The sequence below is a fragment of the Diabrotica virgifera genome, chromosome 1, assembly GCF_917563875.1.
Source record: "Diabrotica virgifera virgifera chromosome 1, PGI_DIABVI_V3a".
Taxonomy (NCBI): Eukaryota; Metazoa; Arthropoda; class Insecta; order Coleoptera; family Chrysomelidae; genus Diabrotica; species Diabrotica virgifera.
The window spans coordinates 41,903,998-41,919,522 of NC_065443.1; the positions used below are offsets into that span (position 1 = coordinate 41,903,998).

At 33.2% G+C, this 15,525-nt stretch overlaps 1 protein-coding gene across 1 annotated transcript in view; it reads right to left on the reverse strand.

Moving 5' to 3' along the window:
• LOC126890637 (uncharacterized protein MW0361-like) overlaps positions 1-15,525 on the reverse strand; it is a 56,699-nt gene that overhangs the window by 37,731 nt on the left and 3,443 nt on the right. Inside the window, exon 2 of the mRNA XM_050659728.1 lies at positions 1,861-2,612. Coding sequence (XP_050515685.1) covers positions 1,861-2,612 — 752 coding nt within the window. The remainder of the gene's footprint in view (positions 1-1,860; positions 2,613-15,525) is intronic.

Sequence of the window (15,525 nt, forward strand, 5' to 3'; positions counted from 1 at the left end):
GTTGGTATTGCACCAATAGTTTCACTTACTATTCTTTTGTAGTTTGGCCAATTTGTTCGTTTTTTCTTATAGGTTTGCAAGTTGTTTGTTTCTACTGCTCCCAGGGTCAGTACAATTGGGTTGTGATCTGAGTCACCCTCATTCATTGAATATATTTCGTATTGTTGACCCACATTTTGTAGAATTGCTATGCCTAGGAATGTGGGAAGTCTGTTTCCACCATGGAAGCATGTGGGTTCTATGGGTCCCGCCACCATCGTGTTTGGTCGTTCTTCGAGATAGCCACACAATATTCTCCCGTTGCGGTTTGTGGTTCTATCAAACCAGTTCGGAGATCTTGCGTTCAGATCTCCTATAATGATAGAGGGCTCTACTGTGTCTAATATGACATTAAAGTCTTACTTGAAGAGTGGATCATTTGGTCTAACATATGCTGAAACAATTTTCAGCATATCTTTTCCTGTCTTGATCCTCACTATGGTGGCTTCCATAGTGATGAGTCCGTCTGGTGTAGGAATTACTTGGTGTTTGATTCCTTTTTTCACCAAGATCGCCGTGCCTCCTGATGTGGCTGTGTAGTCATTTCTATAGACATCATAACCTGGAAATTTTGTTTTTGTTTTTTCCGTTATCTTAGTTTCTTGTAAGGCTATGATGTCTAGTTCGAGTCTGTTGGAAAACTCGTCCAAGGTGTTAATTTTCTGTTTTAGCCCATTTGGATTCCATGACCCTATACGCAGATCGCCCAACTGATTAGTTAGTTCTGTTTACACCAATATTGCCCATAGCACTCACTACATTGGTCATCCTCTCGAACATGAACATGAAGTTTTTCATCTGTTCATTTACAATTGCCATGAGATTTGCCGTTTCGTTGTTTTGTTTAGATTCATCTGTCGTCTTTGTTATTTGTGCGTAGCTTTTGTTGGTACTTCTGTCTGTAGGTTTGTGTTCTTCTGTTCTGTTTCTTGTTTGTGCCTGTGCGGTGTATGTTTTTCTTTTTGGTGCTTTGGAGCATCCTCTGTAATTAGCTGTGTGGGCTTCGCCACAGTTTGCGCACTTTGGTTCGGTGTTCCTGTCCTTTGTGCATTCGCTGCTAATGTGTGATCCGCCACACTTAACGCATTTAGTTCCACAGTGACAGGCTTTGGATCCATGGTAGAATCCTTGGCAGTTATAGCACTGCATAACTTCTGTATTTTTTCTTATTTCTTCTTCGATATATATTTTCATGTAACAGAGAGTTGTCAAGCTTTTCATTTTTTCTTTATCTTCTTCGTTTATTGTAACTAAGAAAAGTGGCCATTTTTTCTTGTCTTCCTTCTTGGAGATCATATTTGTTACTTTAATCGCCATGATTCCGTTTTTGTTAAGTTCTTTTTGTATATTGCTTGTTTCTGTTGTTTCATGTAATCCTCTGATTACTAATCTTGTGGTGCGTTCTGAATCTATTGGATAAGCGATGTATTCAATAGGGCTTTCAGGGTTCTTTGTATTTTGTTCTTCAAGTATCTTGATCATTGCTAGGTACCCTTCTCTATTATTTGTCTGGATCACGATTGACCTTCCAGATTTAGCGAATTTATTAGCGGATCCGATTCCCCTTTCTGCGGCTTTTTGTAATATCTCTTGGCTTTTTCCTATCGATTTGAGGATAATCGCCGGTGGTCTGGGTGCAGCCTTCGTTGGCTGTTCTTTTTCTGTTGTTGTTACGGTATTTTGTTTTTGCGCTGGTAATTTGGGAATACTGTTTTTCGATTTTTCTTTTTCATTTTCGTTTTCAGTCTCCATTTCTATTTCAGTGTGTTGATCTTTCTCTTGTTCATATTTCTTTCTTAGCATTCCTCTGGCTACGCATGCTTCTTCATTTCTCTTTTGTATTATTAATGTCTGCTTTTCAGCAGCGCTAATATTTTTCGGTTCTTCTTCTGTGACGTTTTTTTCTGTTATTTCGGTTTTTTTGTTTTGTTTTTTCTTCTGGTGCTGCTGGGTTGTCCATTCAGCATTGTTGTTTTCCATTTCAATCAAGTTTTCTTTATTTGGACTATTAGCAGAAGTTTTACGTCTTCCCTTTTCATGCATATTTGTTCGTTCTTCTACCGTCGTTTTCTTCTGCGTTTGTTTTTCAGCTTGCGTTGGTTTTTCGTTCGATTTTGAAATCAGCTTTTCCTTTTCTGCATGTTTGTCTATCATCTCAAGTAGCTTTTGAGTTAGTTTCTGTATTTCTTGATCTTTGCCGGTTATTTTCTCTTCTAGTTTGACCATTTGGAACTTGTTTTCTTCTTGCATTTGATGGATTTGATTCATTAGGCGCTTATTTTCCGCCTCCATTTTTTTCATCTGTTCAGTTAATGTGTCCGATGATCGAACTAGTTCTTTGTGGTATGTGTCCATTTCTTTGGCACGTTTAATTTCTCCTTTGTCTGAGCCGCTTCCTAAGGAATTGAGTCTTTTTCTTTTCTCTTTTTGTACGTTGCTTATATTTGTACTATTTTCACTGATTTCATCTTCCCTTTCACTTATTTCACCCTCGCTAGAATTATTATGGGAAATACATGTGGATATATTACTATTACTAGACATGAAATCAGTAACTACTGTTACTATGCTACCTACAGAATATGTAGAATTAGCTTCATTTAGGAATTCAATGTTTGCAATATCTATTTTCTTTTTATTTGTTTGTGAATTATTTATTATTTTTAAATTGTCTGATGGACCTAATTTTGTTTTTAGTTTATTGGTATGATTTGAATTTACTTTATTTGTCTTATTTAATTTTGAATTTTCTAAATCATTAGCTAATTCGTCATCTGTCAATTCAGGCAAGCTTTCAAAAATATTATTGTCTATAAAATCATCTAAGGTACTTAGCTTAGTCGTCATCCGGTGTCTGGAAGGCTTTTTCGTGGGCCAATAGCCCCTTTCTGTCCTGTTGTTTAGCACTTTACACTGTTGTTCTTGTTTTTTTTTTGTTCGTCACTTATAAACACAAATAAGATAGTTAAATTAGTTTATATTTAGCACGTTAGTTCATCAGTTTAAAGCCACGATTTTCTTCGTCAAATACACTAATTTTTTTATATACTGACACACTTTTATTATTAAAAAAGTTAATTTTTTTGAGAGCAGATTAAATTTCACCCTTGGACGTTATATTATCGTACTTAATAGACTTAGAAATAATGTCATTATTTGTCAAATAATAAACCACTCGGACATTAACACATTATGAACCTACCTCTAACTGCTAACTGATATATACAAGGAAATAGTTTTAAATGAACAGTGGGAATACTCAACGAAAATTAATAAAATCTAAAAAAGCAAAAAGAGGTGCAGGAAGAACAACCATATATATTATACTGCCTTCATAACCTTAGAAAATGGTTTAACTTGGTCGATAGGCATCACAAGAACAAGAAGAGCTTACAAATATTGAAAAAAGAAAAGAGAAAAAATAAGCAAAATACCGCCACAGCAGAACATACCACTGACGGAAAACAAGAAATCACAGAACCAATACATTCAGATTAGTTATTTTTTCATCAGCCATCCCCAGGGAATGGAGAAATTACGGTACTATTTCTCGGAACTACAAATATTAGCTAAATCGATGTCCAATAATTCAGCTGAACAACAGTTTTACCACAAATGAACAACAGGTCGTCATCAATTAATATCATATAAAAATATGTATATTTCTTCACATAAATCAGTCGTAATTTAATATTATAAGATGAAAAAAAAAAGAATGTGTGTGTACTTTGTACGCACGTAAGAAGTTATACTTCTATTATATGATTTCAACGAAATAAATACACTTTAAACAGTTTATTTTTATTTTATTTAAATATTAAACTAATTTTAATGCTTACCACTTTCCAAAAATAAAAAAAAAAGAATAGGAATTTTCCGGATTTGAATAAAAGACCTCTCGATTTCTAGCCGAATGCTATACCAATAACGCTTCGAGCTCTTTATTTACATAGTCTCGGACATAATGACAATGCACGGTATCAAACAGACGAAGTGAAGTATAATAAATATAAATGTTTTAATAATACTCATCTTACTCCCGAGGAAGACAAATCCAAAGACACAAAAATTATAATAAATATATTTAATAAAAACATTAATAATAATATATTCTTTTCAAACCTTTTTTTTTGTACTGATATATTTATACAAGCTTGAAGATTTAGCAACCAACGCCATACTGTCTGTGTGCGCATGCGCTCAGAATAATAAAAATTCACTCGCAATCGCTCCTAAAGAAGTATAACTTCAAAAAGATGGTATTTCAAAGTACCTTCGGAAGTACCAAGCGTTAAGTGGTTTTTTAACCCTGCTGTCCTGTTCGGGTCTATTTGACCCAAAAAATAATTTATTTCTTATTTTACAAATTATTACGCGGCGTAACGATTTGGTGTTTCGTGACTTTATTACCTAATATGAGGTCTTTCAATTGCATATGAGATAAACAATCAACTTCCTGATTTTTTTCATAAAAATGAAATTGTTACCTATGGTACGTTCGGGTCAATGTGACGCGAGTATTTAAACCGTTAAAAATTACTTGTGTATGTGTGTTTAGTTGGCAGTATTCTATATTAGCAGTACCTGTGTGTTTGTCAGCCGCATACGTCTGTAAATAAAAACAGGTTACTGCAAGCTAAAACTTGTAAAATCAACTGTAGTGTAGCTGGACGATGTTGCAAACCAAATTATAAATATGACCAACATGGACAGACAGCATGTATTTGGAACCAACTGGAAAGACATAAATAAAGTTGGTTTCCAAGCATACATTGGTTTTTTATTTTTAGCTCGAGTTTATAATTCCCATGGTGAATCAACTAAAAGTTTATGGAATGAAGAAACGGGTCGTACTATATTTAGATCAACAATGTCGCTTGATCTATTTACAGAAAGTTTGCCAGTAATACGTTTTGATAACAAAACTACTAGACAGGATAGAAGACGTTTTGATAAACTTGCGGCAATACGTGAAATTTATGAAACATGGGTAGAAAATGTAAACAGAACTTTTAACCCTGATAAAAATGTTACCGTCGATAAGCAAATAGTTGCCTTTAGAGGCAACCGCTCTCCCTTCAAATGGTATATTCCAGCAAGCCAGCGAAATATGGCACAAAACTTTAGGGTTTATGTAATTATGAACAGTAAAACTTCTTATGCTCTAAAATTGAAGATCTATACAGAAATGCGTGTGATGTGTGACTTGAGTAGTGATTTGAAATGCCACAATATTACGTGTATAATAACTTTTTTTCATCGTAAAATTTGGGAAAATTTCTTCTAAAACAAAGTAGATACAACGCCTGGGATTATAAGTAAAATAAACCGGAGCTTTCAGCAAAAATCGCGAATAGAGAAGTTCATAGCTCGTCTTTTTTGCTTCATGCAAGATTTGACAATATTCCCAAAAATAATAAAAATGTTGTTCTTATGAGTACTTTGCATCATGAATCGAGGCATCATGCATCATTTTCATCAAATGAAAAAGCCCCAAATTATTTTAGATTACAATTCCAATAAGGGAGCAATGGATACTCTAGTCTAGATTAGCTTGTTGGCACGTATATATGTGAGAAGAGATAAATCGCTGGCCAATGATTGTTTTTTATAATCTACTGGACATTTCTGCCTACAACGCGTTCGTATTATGGGCATCAATAAATATCCAATGGAATACCAATCAATTGGGAAAACGGCGAATTTTTCTTGAGGAATTGGGAAAAAACTAATGAATCTAGTCATCATTTCCAGAAAAAATATACCAATAACTAAAGGCTCTTACGAACTGGCAAAAAGGACACGAGAATGAACAAGTAGACAAGATGGAAATGCTAGTGAACCGTCTATTAAATCTAACTCCGCCTGCTAAACGAACACGCTGTAAACTTGCCGTAAAAACGATGACAAGACAAATTGTTATATTGGATTACATCATAAACATATTTGTAAAATCCATTCTTTTTATTAATGTCCCAGTTGTAAACTGAATTAAATTTTTGTAGATATTTGTTACTAGGCTTTTTTGAAAGAAAAAATGTCTTTTGTTTTTGTTAAGAAGGTTTAAGTTACATTAATAACATAATTTTTGTTTAGTTAACCATAATTTATTGTTAGTAAAGTTTTATTTATCACCATTAGCTTATTTTATTTCGATTAAGGAGCGTAAACCATAGTTGGGTCATATTGACCCGAACAGTACATTTGTGTAGTTGACTCGAACGGGACAGTAGGGTTAAGCGTAACTTTTCTGCTCATATATTTATACCAAGATAAATTAATTAAAATCAAGCTATATTTAGCTCCACGACATACTGTATAATCAATCAACTACCTTTTTGTTACACTCTGTACATATAATTAAAACTTCCAAGTCAATTGAATTGCTGACCGGAGCATGCTGTCCAACCCAATTGTAGGTATTAAAATCAGTTTATCCAACAAAACGAAAACAACATCCGTTTAAACGAAGTCTGAATTGATGCCAAAGCTGAGTCCTAATTATGCAGTTAAACATCGAGAACGATCGAAAAATCAAACTCAGCGCAAAACTCAAGTCGTTAAACTCGATCACGTAAAAGCAGCTTTCGAAGCAATTAACAATGTTTGAACTTGTTTTAGAAGCGAATAACAGATAAGCACAAACACACGAAGTAAAGTGAAACAATGTTTGTTCTTCCAATATTTACATCTGCGTCAAATTAATCTTAATAGTTGAGGATTCAGGTAAGTTTAATGGCTTTGTATATTCGCCATGAAGCTATTCGGGAAATGGCTTTTGAGCAAGGTGTTAATTCCGGAGGGCCGAACAACAGGCCAAAGGTTAAGTCCTCTTCGGAGTAGATTGCGTCTCTGAGACGGATCCTGCAATTACTGGTTACTTTACTAATTGCTATGCTTAATATATAGCTTTTATTTTAGTAAGAGATTGTGGTATATTATATCAGAATTAAGATTTGTTTTGATACATAAATTTATGTTCTTTACACGAGGAGGTTTCAAGTCAGTGTTTTTAAATTATACGGTTTTAAGTTCTGCTAGGGATGTATTCACAGGAAATATATGTTTGGAAAAGTATCTAAAAACCAAAACAAATGACGACAAAAACTATATACAGTGTGTCAATTTTAAAACTTACAATGGCTATATCTCACGAACAAAAGGTGAAAACGAAAAATTCTTGAAACCGTTTCTAGGATAGTAAGGGGGAACTAAAATGACATGAAAGAGAACTCACCCACATCAACCCCCAGGGCCCCACCCACCACAACCAAAAAAGTTTAAATGGCAAACCCCTACTTGTGATACATCATTGAAAAAGATATAAAAAATGCTATCCAATGGTATAAATAATAATTATACAGGGTGAAGCAATAATTGTGAAACTTTGGCTTAAATGAAAAATTTAATGAGGTTTTGTTGAATAACAAATTTGATAAAAATGTCAATTAAGTAAATGTTCAAAGTGGGTTCCGTTGTTTTGTAAACAATAATATAGTCTATTTTCAAATTCTGCACGAAATTTGATAAATGTTTTTCTAGTAATAGGGCGACATGCTTGAGTAATTATTTCTCGCAATTTCCCAAGTGACGCAAGTTAAGTTTTATAAACAACTGATTTAAGGCAAAAATGGCAAATTAAGTTTTAATTAACAAAAAAAAAGTACGAGCGGACACTTACCATCTAAAATAATAGTCCGGGAGATAGCATTAAAAATACAAAAGTCATAGTAAGCCAGCTGATATTAACACCCTGTATAATTATTATTTATACCATTGGAGAGTAGTTTTTATAGTATGATAGTATATTACTTTTTTCTATGGGGTTACCCTAAATCAGTTGTTTATAAAACTCAACTTGCTTCACTTGGGGAATTGCGAGAAAGAATTACTCAAGAGCATGTCGCCGTCGCCCTATTACTAGAACATTTGCTAAATTTCGTGCAGAATTTGAAAATAGGCTGTATTTTTGTTTACCAAACAACGGAATTCACATTAAATATTTACTTAATTGACATTTTTAATAAATTTGTAATTCAACAAAACCTTATTAAATTTTTCATTTAAGCCAAAGTTTCACAATTATTGCTTCACCCTGTATAATTATTATTTATACCATTGAATAGCATTTTTTGTAGCCTTTTCAATGATGTATCACAAGTAGGGGTTTGCAATTTAAACTTTTTTGGTTGTGATGGTTGGGGTCTAGGGGGTTGATGGGGGTGAGTTCTGTTTCATGTCATTTTAGTTCCCCCTTACTATCCTAGAAACGGTTTCAAGCATTTTTCGATATCAGCTTTTGTTCGTGAGATATAGCCATTGTAAGTTTTAAAATCGACACACTGTATAAAACGGCTAGAAACATAAAGTTAAATAAGAATCAAAAAAGGCGAAAAAAATCCTGGAAAGATTTTGAGCATAAGATGTATAAAAATTATGTAAATAATCAGAAACTGTTATATTATTATGGTACATTGAAACAACTAAGACAAAAAATACCTAAGTTAGGAAATATAAGAGATAAAGAAGGGAATATACTAATTACAGGAAAAAAGAAGCTAAGACATTGAGTTGAAATGTCTTTCCTCTCAGCCTTTCTTGGTTATCTCTTGTTTTTTCCGATCCCGAATGGCTATTACTATATTACTGGTCCTAATACAAACTCTAGAAAGGCAATAGGAAACCACCTAGAACCAACTTTTCCAAGAAAGAATCATGAAAATGGATGATAAATACAACGGCCCCGAGTAAGGGTGTTAATTAAATGGAGCATGCATGTTAAGAATTTCCATTGGAGCTATAAGCATGACTATTTCATTAGACTGTTTTTAACTGATAAAACGGCATAGCAACGCATCGTTTTCTACTGACAAAACTCCTTAGCGACGTGAAATCTCAGCGACAAAATTATGACAGATAATAAATAAATAAAGAAATAAAGATTATATTTCGTTGATATGGTGCATTAATTGTCTCGTGAAATAGTCTTGTCGAATATCATTCGAGAGAAAATTATTTCCGGCAAAATTTTCTCCTGGTTTTATTCAAGTTCGTTGCCTTTTGGTAATTTTCGCTTATGAAATTTTGACAAAATCACTCGACTGACGTCTCGTGATTTAAGTCAAAATTTAATTCGCGAAAATTGCCAGGCAACAAACTTTCATACCAGTCGAAAATATTGCCGGCAAAATTTTTTCTCTTGTGATATTATATACGAATAAATTTTCTTCTTCTTCTTCCTCTTTATAAGCAATTCTGCTTGTTCACTGTTGGATTTACACCTCTATGGAATATTTCTTCCACCGATTGGTGATTTATCTCTTGCTAATTGGACCACACGTGTCTCCCCCATTCTGGTTATTATGTGTTAAGTCACTGTCGTATATCACTGTACGTTACATTGTCTTCTAATGCCTGCACTCCCCTTTCGATCTCTCAGCGTATTTCCTGTAATTCTTCCCAGTACTCTCATCTCTGCCGTTTCCAGTAGTCTTTGTGTTGTGGCTCTATCGGGTCTTGTTTCTCTGCATATGTGATTATTGTCCTTACACTGTTTTATAAATTCTTGACTTCATCTCAGTGTTAAAAGTCGGTTTCGCCATATAGTATTATTAGGGCATCCTCCAGTTTAATGGCATTTTGATTTCAGTTGATTTCTCACTTCTTTGTCCAGGTCTCCAAAACTTGACAATGTAAAGCCAATATATTTTACTTCCATTACTTGTACAATACCGATACCATCAATTTCTATTTTCCATCTGATTAGTTGTTTACTGATTATTACTATTGTTTTAGTTTCTTGAGATAAAATTGTCATATTGAATTGTTTTGCTGCTTTGACTATCTTCATCTTGGACCATCAATATTACGTCGTCTGCGTAGCAGAGTATTTTACTTCTTTGTTTCCCATTCTATATCCTCTTCTTTTGCTGACGTTTCATGAAATAATGACTTTTTAAAAAAAGACTAAATTTTCAATCTAATAGCATATAAAACAACACCAAAAAATGTTGTTCCACATCCTACCAGACCGGGAACCTTCTCTGGTAACACCTCCGAGGCTTCTACAATTTTTAAGCAATAACGGATACTGAGACTAAGGAAGATGAGGGAATTTTACAATTTATAATTCACGTCCCATCTGCTCAGCGCGGTAAAGCTCCAACGATAATGGTTCCCTTCGTACTCCAATCAGAGTAAACATCTAAATAAAAAATGAATAACCATTTTCAATTTCGTTACAACACGAAACTACAGCCGCATCATTATTCCAGTTCAATCAGAGAGTGCAGCAAGCACCCCTACCGGTTTCGAAACTTATTAGTCTCTCATCAGGAGGCACATATGCTGCTCTCTCTGACCCAACTAGGACAAACTCCGGCGTACAGTCACGGATTGCAACGAACGAAGCTAGCAAAAGATTAAGTTTTTTCAATCTAATAGAACATAAAACAACACCAAAAAATGTTGTTCCACATCCTATAAGACCGAACACAATGGGAACCTTCTCTGGTAACACCTCCGAGGCTTCTACAATTTGCAAGCCATAACGGATGCTGAGACTAAAGAAGATGAGGGAATTTTACAATTTATAATTCACGCCCATCTGCTCAGCGCGGTAAAGTTCCAACTAGAGTGGTTCCCTTCGTAATGGCTTGCAAATTATAGAAGCCTCAGAGGTGTTACCAGAGAAGGTTCTCATTGTTTTCGGTCTGGTAGGATGTGGAACAACATTTTTTGGTGTTTTTATGTTCTATTAAATTGAAAATTAAGTCTTTTGTTAGCAGTTGCCGCTAGGGCATCTATGCCATTTTGTTCGTTGAAATCCGGGACTGCACGCCGGGGTTTGTTTTGGTTGGATCAGAGAAAGCAGCATATGTGCCTCCCAATGAGATACTAATAAGTTTAGAAACCGGTAGAGGTGCTTGCTGCACTCTCTGATTGGACTAGAATATGGTGCGGCTGTATTTTCGTTTTGCAACGAAATTGAAAATGGTTATTCATTTTTCAAGAAATAAGACATTATTTACTATCTAAGATAGATTAACAAAAGTCGTGTTGTCCATTATAAAATAATGCATTTTGAACTCTGCAAAACCTTTTCTTAACACTGTTAAGAAATCCCGTTTGATCCAATAATATATAGGTACTGACGGTTCTATAAACAACAATTGAGTTAGTTGCTCTGTCATGTCATTGAAAAATTTTACCTAGATCCTTCCATAAATTTTTGGCATTTACATAGTCGAGCTACTTGAAGTTCTTCACTCTATAAACTCACTAAAGCTAACAGATGTTTTTTCAGGTATCAGCACAGCCTCTTTAACATTTACCCACTCAAAAACAAATATTTACACCTTGGTTTTGAATTGTTTTATCTGTCCATAACTTTGTTCATTTTCATACCTCATAATGAGTCCCACTGATACTCATCTGGTTAGACTCACGAACAATCAAACTGACACAAATCTAGAAGAGGTTCCTCCATTCATATCACACTTAGCTTTTGGCAAATGGATGTCATCTAAATTTAAACAATCCAACCAAAGATAAGGAAAGTCAACCATAATACAAATCCGAATAGGGTATTCTAGGTTAACACATCATCTTTATCTGATGGAGTTTGAAGTATCATATTTTTAGAGCTTAATACTGCAACTTTCAACCCTTTGTTAAACATATTTTTTTAAACTACAAAATATCCAAACGAACGGTAAACACATGGATTAAAGGATAACTTAAATAAAGCTGTAAACTCATGAATCAACGTACACCACCACATCCTTAACTTTCTCCAGGCTACAAACATTTATTTTGTAAAGTTTAAATATTCATGTACTTTTAATTCTATACCGTATTATTAAAATTTGTATGTTATCTTTCGTGAATGATGAAATAAAATAAATACAAAATGTAATTTCGTACAAATTGTAACACGTTTTATATCAAAACAAAATGTATTTCCAAGAAATTTGAATTGTAATATAATAAAACCAATTTGTACAATCCAACTAATAAAATAAGCGGATTAAAGGAACTTAATCAAAACAACATGTCGACATAGTGTAGTTTACCTCCGAGGTCAAGATATATGATTTGTATAAATACCTACTGTGGGAAAATTAGGCAAATACATACAAGGAATAGTATATTGTACAACGAGTGAGAAAAAGACATATTTCTCACGAGCGCAGGCACGAGCCGAGGCACGAGGCGAGGGCCGCAAATAAAGTACTGTCCTTTTTCTATGGATGCGGTTTTGTCAAGAGTTTAAACTTCAAAACTAAATAATTTAGGTGGTTTTAGGTATATATTATATGCATAAACTGAAACAAAAGACATACACATGTAGGCATTTAATATTCTTAAAATTTATATACCTTATTTTTTAAAATTATAATTAACACTTATTTTTGAACGGTTTTGAAAGGTAATTCCTGGTAGGTTTTGCTTTAACACATTTATTTGACAACATTAATTTTGTTTGTATTGTGCACGTTACCATGGAAACGGCGATCATAGTATGAAAGACCGTAGGAGAACCCGTGAGAAAAACTATTTCTCACTGCAGTGGCCGACTTTTCTCACTGAGTGAGGAATTGTTAGTTTTGAATATATGTAACTAGTGAGAGAAGTTGCATATTGTATAGCATTCATAAAAAAAATTTATTAGTGTGCTATATTTTTTATAAACAAACTAGACTCCCAAATCGTGTTTTTTTTCAATTCTTGCTGTGTAACTCCGAAGATTTTATATTTACACCAAAAACACTCAAATAAAAAATTCACCGTAATTTAATTCTGCATGGAGATATTTTTTCACGATTTAATTTGACGAAAATTTTCCTCGGAAAATTCGGGTCGTTCCAACAAAATCTTTTATTTTCAACTAAAATTTTAGGTAAGTCTTTATTTATCAATAATTAAATAACTAGGTCACATAAAAACTTTTTTGGAATAGCAGTATACTTCCAGAAGCCGGTGGACATTGAACAAATAGCTTATTAACCATTAAATTGTTAATTAACAATTTACGGTTGCGATATTAACCATAATATATTAATGATACGCCAGAATGTCTATGATTTTCGTCTAAAAATGCACTATACCTAACTAACGTACAGAATTAAAATTGGACTATTTGAGCGGACTCAGGGATGTTTTAAAATTATAAACAATCTTTTTAATTATAAACAAATATAATACCTCGGCAACTGTTAGAATAAATTAAATTAAGAAAACGGTATTGAAAAGGATGCAGCATAACGCTTCTTTTAAAAGAAAAAAAAATTTAATTGGTTGTGTGTTTCCTCAGACACAACCGGTCAAACTTGACCAGTATTTGCGACGAAGTTGTAAACCATAGGATGGTAATTTTCGCACCATTACCTTTATATTTCGGTCCTCTTTCTACGTACAAAATGTCATATGTTCAAGAGACTCATATCCTGATAAAAAAAAATCAGACACTTGGATTTTGTGTTTTTTTAAATTTTGTCAGTCAATATAATATTTGTTCTTATTCATCTGTTCATAAACAAACAGCATACTATCTGAGGACTTTGCATACCTATATTATTAAATATAATCACAAGATTCAAGTCCGGTTATCAAACTACTGGTAAATAACTTTTTCCAAAAATAGCCCATTTTCCGATAATCTGCCGAGACTATAAGGGGATCACAATGTAAATAAAGAAAAACGTGTAATTTTTACAACGGAAGAATCAATTTACCAGAAGTTGTGTTTTTACTGTTTTTTATGTAAAAATATGTTGTTTTTTTTTCAATTCTTTCACCCTGTATATATTAATTTTTCAAAAAAAGTAGTACCGCCATTGAAAAGAGTGTAAAAATAATTTTTAGGAAAAATTTTGAACTTTTTAGTTATGTTAATTACCATTTAATAAATGCATAACGTATCTTCACATGTACCTATATGCGGCAGATTCATTTTGCATGCCCGCCATTTTTGTAAAAATGAAAAAAAATTTTGGCAAAATCTGAGATGGCCTCATATCTAAATTTAAATCTTTGTATGTGTAGTGTGTGTGGTCCAAATTTTATGCTTTTACCGTTAAATGCACAATAATTCTTATATTATTTGCACGAATCTGCCGCAAATAGGTTTATAGGTACATGTGAAAACATGTTATGCATTTATTAATTGGTAATTAACACAACTAAAGAGTTCAAAATATTTACTAAAAAATATTTTTACGCTCTTTTCAACGCCAATATTAACTTTTTGAAAAATTAATATATACAGGGTGAAAGAATTAATAAAAAAACTGTTTTTACATAAAAATCAGGAAAAACACAACTTCTGGTAAATCGATTTTTCCGGTTCAAAACCTTGGTCTTACACATAAAAAAAGATCCGAAATTTGGTTGAAATCGGACTTTTCGTTCAAAAGTTATCGTGCTATTAGTCACATATGTATAGTCGCCATTTTGAATGCCCGCCATTTTTGTAAAAGGTAAAATCTGAGAAGCCGTTATATCTAAATTTGAACCTTGATGTGTGTAGTATATGTGGTCCAGATTATATGCTTCTACCATTAAATGCACAATAATTCTTATAATATTTGCACGGACCTGCCACACATAGGTACATGTGAAGATACGTTATGCATTTATTAAATGGTACCTAATTAAAATAACTAAAAAGTTCAAAATATTTTCTGCAAAATATTTTTACGCTCTTTTCAATTGCGGTATTAACTTTTTGAAAAATTAATATAATACGGAGGGAAAAATTTAAAAAAATTGTTACATAAAGAACCAGTAAAAACACATCTTCTGGTAAACCGATTCTTCTGGTTTACCACATCCGTCTTGTAAATAAAAAAAAATAACCTTCATATATACCAAATTTGGTTGAAATCGGATTTTTCGTTCAAAAGTTATGGTACTATTAAACACATATGTATAGCCGCCATTTTGAATGTCCGCCGGTTTTGTAAAAGATAAAATCTGAGATGGCCTCATATCTAAATTTGAACCTTCGTATGTGTAGTATATGTGGTCCAAATTATATGCTTGTACCATTAAATGTGCAATTGTTTCACATATCGGCCGCACTACTAAGTATAAGGAAATATCGAACGTTTCTTTCAAAAATGTTGTCAAAAGTGTCTAAATTCCTGACCGATTTTCGGAAAATTTATTAATCTAATGAAGCATTATTTACTAGTTCCCTCAATTCTAGAGGGTTGCCAGGAATCGGATGCTCATCATCACTCATGATTAAATTAGGTAATTTTGCTTTTTAAAATGATTACAATCACAGGAAACACGAGAAAACACCAAAAATACTGCCAAAATAAGCAATTGCTTCAAATTTGACAATTCAATAATTTTGTTTCTATAACCACAAAACCTGTATTTGGTGGCATCACGAATATTTGAGTCAAAATAATAATTATATATCTATTTGAAAATTTTAACATATTAATTTTAAGAGCAAGCAGTAGTGATCAACAG